Genomic DNA, 15,297 nt, shown 5'->3' with positions numbered 1-15,297 from the left:
ATGTAAAAGTACATTTATAAATGAGTATGAGGTATTTTTTAGAATAAAAAAAATAGAACTGAGACATGAAAATCAATTGTAACAATTATTTTATATATATATATAAATATATATATACATATATAAATTTGATAGAGCGATCTTAAAAGACTACTTTCTGGGCTTTGGATTGGATGCTTGCATTTATTACTATTTAATAAAATTGATGTATTTCTGCCTAAACCACAAAAATAGATTTATGTATAAAAAAAAAAAAGTTTTAATTAAACTCCTAGGATTTCTTAAAGGAATGCTTATCACCAACCACCTTTGACGCACAAGTTTTCTGACTACTTTTTTGTTGAGAAATGACAGAATTATAGTTGTTTTGGTCAAACCTTGAAATATTGTTATGCACAGTGTCATAATATATTGAGATGTCACACTAATAGACCATGTTGTGAATAACTGTCAGCTACCAGCACACCAAATTTTAGCTAAATGTCTGTAGAATAGACTAAATCATAGTCATTTTGCACACGTCTCAAACACGGTTTGGACTAATTTTTCCACACATATTACCTGTAGATGCATTTAAAGCATATTGTGAGTGAGACTTCATAATTATTTTTACCTGTAGTTACTTCAGAGCTGATTTCAGACATCTAAAGTATTCAAATTTCAAACATTTCCACGTCAAATGTCTCCAAACTGAGATCATCTGATTGTTATCCAATACAAATAATATGCTAACTACTCATAATTAATCAACATAACCTAACATAACATAACAAATGTCTCAACTAACCCTCTAAGGTCATTGTAGTCTGCAGAAGACATTTTTTAATAAGTTTTCTCTTCATGTTTTGAGCGCACACCCTCCCAGCTCAGGATGAACCATCAGTTATGCAACTGAATGCTAATTAGTCCAGATAGTGTGATTGTTCGCTGGTCGGCTGAGCACCCTGCAGAAACACTCAGAATGAAATCCAGAAGAAATGACGTATTTATGTGATGGAGGGAGAAATATGGACTCCACTTGCTATGTCCTTGCTTTTCACGTTAGTTTTTTTTTTTCCTCTCTGAGCCCGGCTGTCCCCAGTTCTCCTCAGGGGGTCCCTAAAAGCGTTGAAGGCCCCTTTTAACTCCCCGTTAACTTCAGGTCTCTCTTAAATTATTTGCATAAGTTCTCAGATTGGACACAAAGGTCCGGTAGGCGATTTATTTTTGAGTTTGGCTGTAAATGTACTTTACTTGTATCTGAATCAGCTGCATTTTTTATGTGAGTATACTGTCCTGCGGAGAGGTGTGGTAGCAGTTTGGGCATCTTCCCACCATGTCAGAGGGCCCAGTGGGAAATATTTTTGTGAAAGAGGTGCTCATAATCAAGCCCTGCCAGGAATTACAAGTTGAAATCCCACAAAGCTTTTTCTCAACCAGTTGTAAGGAAAAATTCAGCAGATCTTTATTATTTTTATAGTTGTCTTATTGTTTTACTGTTGTTTTTTTGTTTTTATTTTTGTACAGCACTTCAGTCGGCTGCTATGTTGTAATTTAAGTGCTTTAGAAATAAATTTGTATGGTATAGAATATCTTAGCTGCCAGACTCTCACTATGTAGAACCGACATGGGTAATTTAAGGCCCGAGGGCCAAACATGGCCCTTGGACAATTTCTATCAGGCCCCACAATATCCTTCACTCAAAAGAAAATATATAAAAAAAGATTTATAAAAAAAAAAATGCAATTTATAAACGAGACTTAAGGGAATTTAAATTAAACATCTTACGCAAAACATTTTTTTAAAGCATTTTTTAAGTCGTTTTTCCAGAACAAGATTGAACCTTATATACTTAGAAACAAAAATATATGTTTGTTGTGCATATTTCCACTAACATATATATATATCAAGTTATGCTAATGTGTATAATATGCCACAAGAGCCAGTTTACAACATGTCTTATATTCCTAAAGGGTTTTGGAAAACAAGTTTTTATAAAGCGCTAACTATGCTACAACAAGAAAAAGCCTGAAAAAGGTCTTCTAGACTATCTGTCATAAAGAAAATTAATTTTCAATTATCAATGTGACCCTTTGATTGCTCTAAATGTCTTGATGTGGCTCTGTGGGGGAAAAAAAAATGTTGCCAACCTCTGATGTAAGGTCCACCAAGACATAAATATTCATTCATTTCTTACCTTTAGAATATTCTCAGGCTATTGGAAGCACCAGATAAATTATCAAGCATTCAAAGATTAAAAGACTATTTCAGAAACTGCATTCAGCTCGTTCTGTTTTATTATCGCCTGCAAAAGCATGTCGCAAACTTGACGAACTGAAAAAAACAAGAAACTTAAATTAAAATTGAGTTTAATATTAGAAATAGATCCTATTTAACTCCGAATGCTAGGAAACGCCTTGTAACTGCTTCCTTCCCTCCATCGACTAAGGTGACATTAATTAGATGAATGCTACTACAAGCACCCTGCAGATGTTGGACACTGTCTGTCATGGTGCACTAAGATTCATAACCATTCCCACCACTGCACCCTGTATTCACTGGTTAACTGGTCATCATTAACTTCATGCAGACTCTCCCACTGGTACATTTTCATCTTTAAATCACTTCTTTGTCTGCTGCCTTCATACATCTCCTCCTACGTGTCTCTGTGTGAGTGCAGCTCCAGCGTGCGCTCTCAGGACATAATTACCTGCAGCGTCCCCTCAATGCAGACTGAATTCGGCAAAAGGGCCTTCCCATCGCTCCTGTAACCTGGAACACCTTGCAAAAATATCTGAAGCTGTCAACTTTGACCTCTCTAAGGGATTTTAAACAATTAAGTTCAATGCAAAAATCAATGCAGACGTTCCTGTGTTTAGTATTTTACCTCGTTTCCTAATGAAGCTTGATTTTATTTTGTTTTATATCACTACTTTTATTTACTTTTTATTTCATAAAATTTTATGGCTTCTTATTGTTGTGTGTGGTTTATCTAAAACAAGTCTCTCTTGAAAATGAGTCCTCATGACTCAGTGAGACTAAACTGTTTAAATAAAGGTTGAACGAATAAAGAAAGGAGAAGGCGGACAATAATGTTTCTACTTGTGTGTGTGTCTGTTAGCAAAATTTTAATAAAATTTACCTTTGTAATCATTGGCTGTTTGGAGTCCAATGGCCTAGCAACCTTAAAAACACAGACATGTCTCTAACTCAGCCAGTTTTACAGATACTGAGCTGAAATTTCTGTATAGCCGAGTCATTAACAACACAAACATTTTTTTTTAATTTTGGACAAAAACTGCTACAACGCTGTCATTTTTTAACATAGATAGTCTAAATCTCTGGAAAGTCTGCAGATTTTGCAGGGAAACGCATAAATAAAGTTTAATAAAAGATTGTGAACATTATTGGTTAAAATAACAACTGACCAATATTTCTTCCTATATGTTTGAACAAATAGTCCTTCAGCACATATCTCTGCAGATTTCCTTCACGTGAAGCTGTTTTCACGTGATCCCATCACATGTAACCTTCTGAGCACTCTGACTCTGCTGAAACAAAAGCTTTTTGGACGGTGCATCAGCTCAGGCCCGGCAGCACAAGCTGAACCCAGCCGCTGACTCATCATTTCTCCCAGCGCACGTTTTTTTCTTCTTCTAATGTTTTTCAGTGACAGCAACAAAGATCTGCTGCAGCTTCTGTGAAGGTAATAAACACATTATTGGTGAGTTTTCTCCAAACCAGGATGTCGAACAACCAACTAAACTGGTGTGTGTGTGTGAGTCAGTCGGTGCTGAGGTCAATTTGGGGAGCCTAAATATAGCCGTTGTCTGAGCAGCGAGCACACTGGATGAATAATTGTGGGAGCCTTCAGGGGATAATGATTCTGCAGCAGAGCATGGTAAAAGGAATCATCCTCCGTCCTTCAGTTTCTGTGGAACCAGACTGGTGAAGGGAGAAGAAATGTCTTTATACAATTCATTAACACAAAATATAACAAACATTTCACTTTTGAGTTGTTAATATGACGTTTTTTTCTTGTTCTCATTTAATTATTGAAGGTTTAGAGTGGCAGAATCAGGAAAGTCATATTAATTTATTTTAAATGGGGACAATTATCTATAGAGTTGATAATTATTAAGGTTACTAATGCAATAAACACCAAAATGCCCGCGTTACTAATTAGCTGATATTCTTCAATTTGTATTGCACTTTTTAGTTTGCTACTCCTCCCTCAGAAATGAATAAAAAATACATCAAAACACAAAGCTCGACCAGGGTTTGTACAGCTGAGACAATAATAAAAAAAAATTGCGCAAAAAAAAAAAAGTAAAAGTAGAACTTTGGCAAACCAAACGAGAGAATTAGCATTTCCTGTGAACATGCTTATTGCTGAACGATTTAGCTGAAAGCTGGAATACATCGACAGTTGAAATGTAGAGAGAAGAAGCTGATGTTCAGCTTAAATTAGCTGAAAAGCAGCAAAAAAAAAGGCTGAAATTAGAAAAAGAAGCTGAACTGTAGCAACAAAGCTGAGCAAAAATAACAGAATTTAGTAGAAAGAAGCTAAAAGGAGCCGAAAAAGCCGAAAAAAGCACAAACGTCACAGAACATTGGAGTTAACATGTCTGACCTGATGGCATTTTGAGATCATGTATGATTTATAAAAAACACAATATGGGTTCTTTTGATTTTTGGAAAGTTTACACTTAAACTTTAAGCTGTTCGAAACGTTCTGACTCACTGGGTTTTATCTTATTCAGCAAATAGTTATATTATTCAGTGATGGCTGATTCAATAACTCGTGATGAATTTGACCAAAGTAGTTTTGATTAAATGCTTTAGATTCAGGCAAACAGAAGAAAAGTGTTGGACAAATCCTGCAATAATGTTAAAAATAAAAACATTGAAGAATAACATTAAAAAGAGGTTTGAACATGGTTTCAAAATAAAGCTTGCAGACACTTTTCAAAATAAAAAAATTGTATTACTCCAAGCAGTGACAGAGCCAAAATAAGTAAAAAAAATAATAATTTTTTAAAGATTTTAGGTATGTGTTGGAATTTTGGAGAGTAGCGGCAGTGGCACTTTTCAATTTGTTCAGAATTTTCTAGATAGTTTTTTTTTTTTAATATATATTTTATTATCAGTTTGAAATAAGTGGGCATATTCCTTTTCAGTCTACTAGGCCATGTCCCGGGTAGAAGTGACGATGAGCAGAGCAGGAGGGAGCTTCCTCCTAAACACAGAGCAACGATTTTGGTGGAGGGAGGAGGCGTCGAACGACTTCTCAGCACAACTAAAATGTGCAAACACGAAAACATTTAAAAAAAATCATCTGCTGGTTCCGGTTCTGTCGTTCATTACACGATGTGTTCAATACATGATGTAAACAGCAGTGTTGTATTTACATTGGTCTTGTGGTCCAAGTGGTCATTAGCTGGTTTAGGATTCGTTCTGGGCGTCAAACTGATGCACCGACTCAAAGACCGCTTAAAATGGCAGGCAACTATATTTATATGAAACAGGATAAATGCTGAAAATAAGAGGAATTGGTGTTAAATCTGGTTAAATCAAGTGGAAACACTGCAGGAGGCCAGAATGAACAGAAGGGTTTCTGTTGTGTGCTAATGGACTTCTGGGCCGGGCCCTGTTTATCTGGACACACAGCAAAGTGTTTACCTCTAAGAAGCCCACAAGGCCTGTGTTCAGTCAGCCACGAAGGCCGAGCCAGTAAGTGTTGTTTTCAGACAAATTTAGCTCGCGCTCTCCGTTCTTTTCACATCGTTTCCTGTTCGGACCTAAAAGACCTTCAGGTCGGGCTTAATGCGTTCTGCTTCTCTCCGTTTCCTCGTGTCACAGGAAATACGTTCATCTGGAGAAAAGCAGCTTTCTTCTGGAAGCTAATGTGCCTGATGTGAGCAGACAGGTCCTTCTGGGGGTACAAAAAAAAAAAAAAAAGACAACCAACATGTAAAGCTGAATGACCCCCGACAGAAAAACAACACTAAAAGAAGTGAGACAAAGACGCGACTGAACAGGAGGGATTGTTGAGACGGCTCCCCTGATCGTCTCCTTCATCGTTTCCTCCAGACCTGTGTGAAAACACTGTCTATGCCCTTTGCTCTGATCCATTTGCTATTTTTTGTTTTCCATTACTTTTTGCAGCATGTTGCTACTTTTAGCTCATAGCTTCTGGATACCATTTGTTACTTGTAACTCTAGCTACCCTGTTATTAACAACTGTTTTGCTACTTTTCAGAATCAGAATTAACTTTATTGTCATTGAATAGTTAAGTACAGCAAAAATACGTTTCGTACAGCCGTCTGAAGGGTAGACGGAAGTGTACGGGGGCTGCTGCTTCTTATCGCTTAGATAAAAAAAGTGGAAGAAAACATGAATAAAAAAAGGTATAAAAATAAAGATATCTCACATTGTCCTTGACACAGGGCACATTGTAAGGTAGCAAAAAAATCAGCCTCAGCCAAAGCAACATAGAGAGACATAATACATTTTGCAAGGGGGTGGGGGACGACATGACGGTGAGATTGTAGATTGTCCATGAACACTTCCTGACTGAAAAATGTTGGATTGTATACCTGGATTATTGAGCATGGACTTTGTTGTTTTCAACCAGTTTGACAAGACTGTCAACAAGGAAGAGGGCCGGCAATGGAGGAGGGGTCGTAACAAAAAGACCATCTTATCACAAGCAGAACTGGTTTGTTCCACTTTGGAGTAAGCTGTTGGGGGAAGAATCCGTTTTGTTGTGTGTTTCCTTGACTGATGAATCCTTCCAGACTGAAGGTGAAACGTTTCAGCACAAAAAAAAGAAACTGTCCAGATGACCTGACTGAAAAATGTTGGATTGTAAACCTGGATTATTGAGCATGGACTTTGTAGTCAGAAACATGATCTTCCACACACCCCAGGAATCCATGACATATCCAGCTGCGTTTGTCCCTTCAGGGCATGAGGGCTCTCCTGCACCCAGTCTCCTCGAGAAAATTTTATCAGTTGCGTTGAGAGACGGTTGGACCAGATCCATAATAATTTAGGATTCAGAAGATGTGTAAAGAGAGGCTCTGATACACAGGACAAAGAGCAAAAGCAGGGGAAAGGCCAGAGAAGGAAGAAGAGCGACTGTCTTCGTCGAGGGCAACTCAGAAATAAAAGGTACTCCTTTGTTGTTTTTGGCTCGTGTTTTGCTACTTTAACCCTTTGCTGCTTTTAGCCAGTGTTTTGCAACTTTTAGCCCAACTTTTCATTCGTTTAGCTGGTCTTTTTCCTAATTTTACTTTTCTGTTTACTACTTTTAGTCAATCTTTTGCTACTTTTAATAACTAACCGTACTTTTACTAGTTTTATTTGGCCTGTTACTACTTTGACCTTTTCTTTTGTTAATTTGAAATGTACTTTTGCTACATTTAATAATACTTTTGCTACTTTAATCTTTTGCTGCTTCCAGATGGCGTTTTGCCCCATTTTTAGTGTAACTTTTCATTCTTTGAGCTACCTATTTGCTACACGCTTTTGCTAATTTTACTTTTCCTTCTACTAATTTTAGTCAATATTTTGCTACTTTGAACTAGACTTTTGCTACAGTACCTATGTGTTTTTGTTTGTTTTAGCTGTACTTTTACTGCTTTTAGTTTGCTTGTTACTTTCTTTCAACCCTTTTGCAACTCTTTTTACCTTTACAACGCAGTTCTGTAAGTTTCTGCAGATTTTAGCATTCACTCTGCATCTTTACAGAAAATACAATAGGTATATCTGACATAAGCTTCAAAATCTTTGACCTTGGACCTTTCAGTTCCAAGATGGCTGACTTCTCTGACAGAACCAACTCAAGTCCAAACTACATTTTGAAATATTAAAGTTAATGGGAGGCCAGAATAGCAAATCTTTTTGCGATCAGTGCTGTAATTTGGGTTAGATGCTTTTTTAAATAAAATTGACTTTATCGTATATATTTTTACAAAGTATGTTTATATTTATACTTTTTCCATCCATCCATCCATCCATCCATCCATCCATCCATCCATTATCTTTTACCCGCTTCTTCCATTTTGGGTCATTGGGGTCACCGGTGCCCATGTCTGGCAATCATTGTGCGAGGGGCGGGGTAGACCCTGGACAGGTCGCAAGTCCATCACAATACTTTTTCCAAAATATCAAATGATATCATTCAGTAAAATATATTCAGCACAGTGAGTGAAAAAGGTTTGTGTGTCTCCACCACTCAGAAAGCCAACCACGTGCTTCAGAGCTTATTCTCCACATTTTGTGTCCTGGGGTGTTGTGTTCTAAATGGTTTCCAGTCACCACAGTGTTGCCATGAAAACCATGTTGGTTCTGATCCGGTTCTGGTCCACAGTCAGAGACCTGCTGCTCAGCCACCTGGTTCCTTTTCACCAAAACCTGAGCACTGTAATGCTGCTACCAAAAAGCATGAACCAAACTTAAAAACACACAAACAAATGTCACGTTGTTGTTTTGTTATTTAGACGTTAATACAAAAAAAAAAAAAAAGAAAGTATTTATAAATTTTAAATGGCAGCTAATTTTAAAACCGTCAAATAAAAAAATCTCAGCACATATGATGAATTCTGTTGGTTGTCCATGAAAAATCTTTTTTATTTGACTGATTTGTTTTATTGTGAAATTATTATTTTTTTTTAATGGAAGAAGGAAGGTGATGATTCTTTGGCTAAAGACGAACTGATGTTAAATATTTGTATCACCGTGCAAAACAAACATTTTAGAGTACCTCATCAAGTCAAAAGACTCTCATAGATCAGGTAAAGGATCCTCAAAATGTCCTGATGCATGCTCAGTAGTCCAGGTAGATAAATCTAACAAGGTTTAAGTCAGGTCCTCTGGACAGGTTCTTCTTGTTCATATTTTATCCAAAAGACTTCTTCAGTCGAAGGAGCTGCAATAAACTCAGTCTTATAAAAATCGCCTTCTCATAGTGGATCAATTAGTTTGCTGGTGACAGCTAAAACTAGTTGTTCACATGCGACTGTTATTTATTGCTTCCCTCACTACCACCACAAGCAGGCAGGTCAACAAGCTTAAACACGTTTGTGAGATGGGGAACGCTGGATCGCTGGAATTTGTCAGCGACAACGGAACAGTTCACATCGTCAGAGTTCCTAGACTTTAAAAAGCTATGGCTTCATCCACATAACATAGAGTCTATTATTTTATCCAGATGTAATCGAGTTCTTAAATGGGGCTGCTGAAAGAGCTATCCAATCAGCCAAGTACATCCTTCAACAACCTGACCTCAGCTTAGCCTTAACGAGCTATTCTTCTACACCAATTGCAGCAACCAGCACAAGTCCAGCTCAGCTTATGACAGGATGCCACATCCGCACCAATGCCTCAGCTCTAGAAAAGACAGCATTGCCCTGTCCAGCCAATCAGGACATGGTGTATCAAAAGGATGCTGCAGCTAAAGACTCGTATAGATTATTCTACAACCAACGAGATTCAGCTCATCCACTCCCTGAGTTGCACCCAGGTCAGAATGTTAAAGTGAAACTTGATGGGGATCAAGGATGGACGACGCCAGCCAAAGTTATCGGTAAGCCCAGAGAATCGAGATCCTACTTGGTGGAGATGGCCAACGGTAATGTGACCTGCAGGAACAGACAACACCCTTCAGGTGGTCCTGGGGGCAGCTGATCCTGATGAGCTGCAGCAACGCACTGTTCCAACGACACCGCGGCAGGACTATACAACTACAGAAGTGGTGGCTCCCCAGGAAGCACCAGCAAGCCAACCACCACCAGGCCCTGTTCCAGGGTTTTCCTTTGGGTAAACCATGCCCGTGAAAGTGACTTCAAGAGGGCGGGAGGTAAAAGCGCCTTTTGGATTTAGAGATGGTGGTCCCTTTTATATTCTAAAGGGCAGAATAATCCCTTATGAGGACTGAGGACAGTCTACCCTATAATGGCCTGTATTCTAAAAGAACTGTTCCTTTAGATTCATAGTCCAGAGAGAGACTTTTTTAGAGTTCTCAAAAAAATCTTTACATTAATACATTAATGTCAAAGTAAATGTTTAACTGAACTTTGGTGTTTTGAACCACTTTGGCATAGTCTGTCTTGGAGGAGTTGACGGGGCAGAGGGTGAGCCCCGGAGGCCATCTTATCACCAGCAAACTGTTTTTTTTTTTCCCACTCTGGGAGTGAGCTGTTTGTGGGATTCAGTTTGGTTTGGTGAGCTCCTCAGACTGAAGAAGTCCTTCGGATGAAATGGCTCAGCAACAAAAGAAACAGTACAGATGACCTGACTGAACATTGTTAGATTTATACCTTGATTAATGTGCATGAACTTAGGGGTAAATGTTTCACTGTTCATGGGTCCAAATCATAACAAACGGGCAACTTAAGTTATGTTCTGATACACGCATTGAGAACTGAATTTATAATTTTGTTCATGCCTTGCTAGCTTTATTTTATTCTTTCAAAAAATAAAAAGGGGGAAAGAAAAGAGAGGAGATGTTGTGAGATGTGCCTTATTTTCCTAGTGGGGCTACCATAGGGGGTTACCAGGGAGCACAAACAGGAAACCATGCTGGGAATTTAGAAGCCGAACACAAGATGTATGCTTCTGCTGTTGTGCAGTAAAAGCAGTTCATGTTCCAGAGATTCTATTCCTGCCTCTTATCATGACAGAAACAAAAGCTGGTGTTTGATGTGTGCTGTAAATCCAAAGCTCCACCAACAGCTCATACCTGAGCCCGTAGAGCACAGTTCCATCGGGATGCAGTCGAATCATGCGGTTTTTCACCGTCACCCCATGGACGAAGGACTTCTTGTCGTTAATGAAGTAGGTGTCGGGGACCCACAGCTGGTCTGCCACACGGTTGTCCAGGGTCAGGTTGAGGGGAATCCCCGTGTAGGAGAGGCGCTTGTCCCTCCAGGACTGCTGGAAATACATGGTGATGGTGTAGTCCTGAGGGACACGGGGAGGAAACTGTTAGCACATCATCGAGGTATCGATCCGTTCACTGCACCGTGTATCCTCCATACATTTTTCACACTCAGACACAGCAGAGCTTCATTTGTACGTTATTCCCTCAGATCTTAGATTCATCCTTCTTTCTATTTGTTTTTGTATAACATCGATTCACAACACACGTCATCTAAAGGCAGCATACAAAATAAACTTCAGCTTGGTTTTGTTTAGAGAGTTCATATGATCGTGATGCCTTTAAAGGCCCCATAAAAAACGGAAAAGTTAGGTTGAGACAAACACACGCCTCATAGTAAAAGGTAAACAAAAGAAAATTAAGTTAGATAGTAAAATTATAGAATTTCTATAGGCTAAAATCCTGAAATTAAGAAATTTACACTGATTAATTATGGCAATTTAAGATAAATGTCAAATATACCAGATACATATTTGCAAAAATTCACAGAAAAAGCTTTTAAATTCCATAAAAACTCTGGTTGAAGGATGCAATCGTACATACATTGATCATTGTATTTACTTCAGCCCTTTTTATGCTTCCTACAGCAGATATTAAATATAGCAAGAATAGCATTTTTTGTTTTTTGAAGAAAGCTCTTCTCAGAAAGCAACTTCTAGTTGTTTTTTTCCTTTTTTGACGTATTTCTTAATAAGTTTGATTCAATGAGGGAAAAAAAGACTAAACCAGACAAATTATTCTGACTAAAACTATCATAACAGTTCATATAAAGACAACTTTTTCCCAACGTAAACAAAAGGATTAAGTCCAGAAACAGTTGTTTGTGTGTTGCTGATTCATTCTGTGGGTTTTCAGGGTGCCACGGCCTCGCCTTCACTCTGCACCTCCCTCTCCAAAATAATTCACTCCCGCGGCAGACTGCTGAACAGATTTACGTTGGGTGATGTCAGTTCTTATTAAAGAGGGCGAACAGTTTCCGTCTGCACGCTCCAGTTGTTCCTGAGGCTCCTCAGAGAGCCGAAACTCCCCGTTTCACCTGCTCCTCCGATCTTTCTGAGCTCCTCAACTGCTCCTGCTGCAGATCTGTGCAGTGTCAGGTATCAGTGAAAAAAATGTAATAAACTAAAACTGCAACAGGCACATGAATGCATCAACACAAATGGCTCGTCCTTTGACAGGCAGCGTAATGTTTTTGGTGTTTCCTTGAAATGCTCCTCTCTCAGACTGCAGGCTTACTTGCGGTTCCTAGAGTTTACAAAAGCAGAATGGGAGGAAGATCTGTCAGTTATCAGGCTCCTCTCTTGTGGAACCAACTTCCAGTTTCTGTCCATGAGACATACACATTGTCCAGTTTTAAGACTGGGCTTAAGATTTTCCTTTTTGATCAATCCTATAGTTAGGGTTGGCTTATGCTGCTATAGGCTTAAACTACTGGAGGACAAATTGATCTTATTTCTTAAACAATTTGCTAAAATTGAATAGTTTTCATTTTATACTATTTCTATCTTAATATGTGATTTTTGACCTGCCATTGTGTATCTGTTCCTCCTTCCTGTCCACTCAAACCCAGCTGGTCGAAGCAGATGGCCGCTTGTCCTGAGCCTGGTTCTGCTAAAGGTTTCTTCCTCTTGAGGGAGTTTTTCCTTTCCACTGTCGCCTTCATGCTTGCTCAAGATGAGATTTCAGCAATAGAGTTAAATTCAAAGCAGTCTGCTCCTCAGATAAATAATGTTAACTTATTTTTATATATATTAATGTTTCTGTTCAGTGCCCTGAGACAACCTCTGTTGCGACTTGACGCTATATAAATAAACTGAATTGAATTAAACACATATTTGGTTTAATTAATGCTACAAAAGCAGCATGTATCGGACTAAGAGGTAAAATTAGTCAAACCACAGACTTCCAACTTCTCGATAGTCTGTTCATGGTGCTTTAGTTCTGTGTGATGTTTGAGTCTCAGGGATCACATTTCACTGCCGGCTCACATTTTCACCAGAACATCAGGATGCACATCTCTTCACTCTCCAGTACTGCATGCTCAGAAGTTCCATTCAAAGGCTGGTGGAGGTTTATTTACTTCTTCATTCAGATGTAATCCAAACCCATCAAATGTTTGTTCCGTTTTGTTTTTTTGTTTTCCATCAGGAGATAGAAGGTTCCAGCAGTAAGTTGATATGCTGACAGGAAATCATTTTGGAGTTTTTAACTTGAGGAAAATGGTGAAGTGGAAAAACATTTAGAGCTCTCCAAGTCTGCTTCAGCTTCTGTGCTTCTTTTCTTTCTTTGCTTTGGATTTTAAGTTTCTGTTCTGCTACTTTTACCTTACCTTTTGATACTTCACGATTTTCAAAACTTACCTTCTGCTGCAGTTAGCTTCTAGTTAGCATTTTATACTTTTATGTTCAGAAATTAAGCAAATATATTCACTGAAACCCAAATAAGGATTTAATGCTGCTTTACACCTTTTAGCCACTTTAGCTTTTAGCCAAGTTTTGTAACTTGAGCTAGAAAGATTTAGCTTATAGTTAACTTTTATGTTCAAATAATCAAACTCATAACAAACTCCGCAATAAATTATAATTTTGATGCTTCTTTTGGTACTTCTTTATATATCTTTGGCTTTGAAGTGTTTACTTTTTAAAGCTTTTGCTGCTTTCAGCTAGCATTTTGCTACTTTTAGCCCGTTTTTTTTTTTTGCTATTTTAGATTTTAGCTGGTGTTCTAATTCTTTTAGTTCATCAAATTTCAGCAGCTCTCAGTGTTCCTGCTGCCTTTTCAGAAAATATAATTTCTCAGCTGCTAATATGTTTTGGTGTTTTCAGATGCAGGTAACCTTCAGAGGAAGAGGAGAGAGATGCACCCCTGCTCGTCTATTCCTCCAGCAGCAGCTTACAAAGCTGCTTGTGCGTGCAGTTCTCAGGGAGCTCCAGGGAAATGAACTCTCTGAAAAAAGGCGAGCGTGTGCTTTAAGGACTTCTGCACCCTCAGAGGTCAACAAAACCAGACACTGCGACAACTTTGACCTGATAAATACTAAAACTGGAACATTCAAAGTCTACAATCATCTGACGCACATCATGTCAGCCTGTTTTTGTCTGTTTTTATAGTAAAATGTAATCAGACTCACGAGAAATACAGTAATTATATTTATTCAAACCCATATGGTATGTCATCATGAGTCGATATATTGCTTTGAATCGATCTTTAGAAACTGATCCAAACACGTGGAATCAATATAAAATTCAGCATCACATGTTCAAACATGCAGTGACCAAAACCCCTTTTTCACAGCTCACTTTGTGCATCATGTCCCATTTCTTTTACTTCTCATTGACAAAGACCTTAAAAAAGCTGCTCATTCTCTGGGAAATCTTGGGTTTTCACGTTATAAGAGATTTTAGTGAGCAACAGAAATCTTTACTTACTAAATGTATTCAAACAAAACGTAATCCTCTTGTTTGAGAAGTATGATTTATTTTTTGATGCATCACTAAATGATTTTGAATCAGTTAAAAATGGTCAAAAATTGATTATTATTTAAAGATGCAAACCAAATTTGGAACTCTGAAGTGCTGAAGAGCAACACCCGGACATAAAAGAAAACGCTGAAGGGCACAATTATATGGCACGATGTTTTACCATATATTTATGTCTCCCTCTTTTCTCTAGTTACCATTTTAAATTTCAATAAAAGCATCTCTCCTGAGACTGCAACTAAAAATATGCCTTTTTTTTGCAACTTTGACCGTGCAGCCGGTTAGACACCACCTCATGTGTCATCCTTTGGAGGCGGGACAGAACATGATCATCCAGGGTTAACGGCGTGCTAACACAGCAATTTTCACGCACAACGAGATAAAAAAAATAAAAATCAAAGGATTTTTTAATCCTTTTTAAATTGTGTTTGAATAGAACAAAAACTGATTCATAAAGCAAAACATTCTGTTTATTTGCGTCTGAGTGTATATATGCTCATGATTTTGTTTGGAAGTGTGATTATGGATGCCTCTATAAATATATGATCACATCGCAGTGCACTGAATCACATTTAAATTTAATCGTGAGTTGCCTAAAGATTCTCACCCCTAGTTTCATCAGACGTGCAAAATCCAGCTCAGTCGTTTTTTTTACAGAAAGACTCAAATCACATGATCCAGTTTAAACCCGACAGAACACTTGATACAGCCGAACATCCTGCCCTGTGTGTCTCTGCTCGAGTAATACAACAAGATTTACTCATTTAAGCAGCTGCTGGAAGTGTTGGCAGCCACAATAAACTGGAGATGACATTATTTCTCGTGAGAAAGTGCTGCCTTGTAAAGCTGAGAGCACAGCAGCACAGCCCGTTTGTGTTGCATGGGGGGGGGGG

The 15,297-nt window shown here is 38.2% G+C and overlaps 1 protein-coding gene across 1 annotated transcript in view; it reads right to left on the bottom strand.

Moving 5' to 3' along the window:
* gabrb1 (gamma-aminobutyric acid type A receptor subunit beta1) overlaps positions 1 to 15,297 on the bottom strand; it is a 43,825-nt gene that overhangs the window by 15,245 nt on the left and 13,283 nt on the right. The window contains exon 4 of the mRNA XM_037694718.1: positions 10,728 to 10,948. Coding sequence (XP_037550646.1) covers positions 10,728 to 10,948 — 221 coding nt within the window. The remainder of the gene's footprint in view (positions 1 to 10,727; positions 10,949 to 15,297) is intronic.

This window comes from Nematolebias whitei, chromosome 21 (genome assembly GCF_014905685.2).
Source record: "Nematolebias whitei isolate Nwh7 chromosome 21, NemWhi1, whole genome shotgun sequence".
NCBI lineage: Eukaryota > Metazoa > Chordata > Actinopteri > Cyprinodontiformes > Rivulidae > Nematolebias > Nematolebias whitei.
Note: the sequence above shows the minus strand (reverse complement) of the source record. Positions and strands in the feature narration are given on the sequence as shown.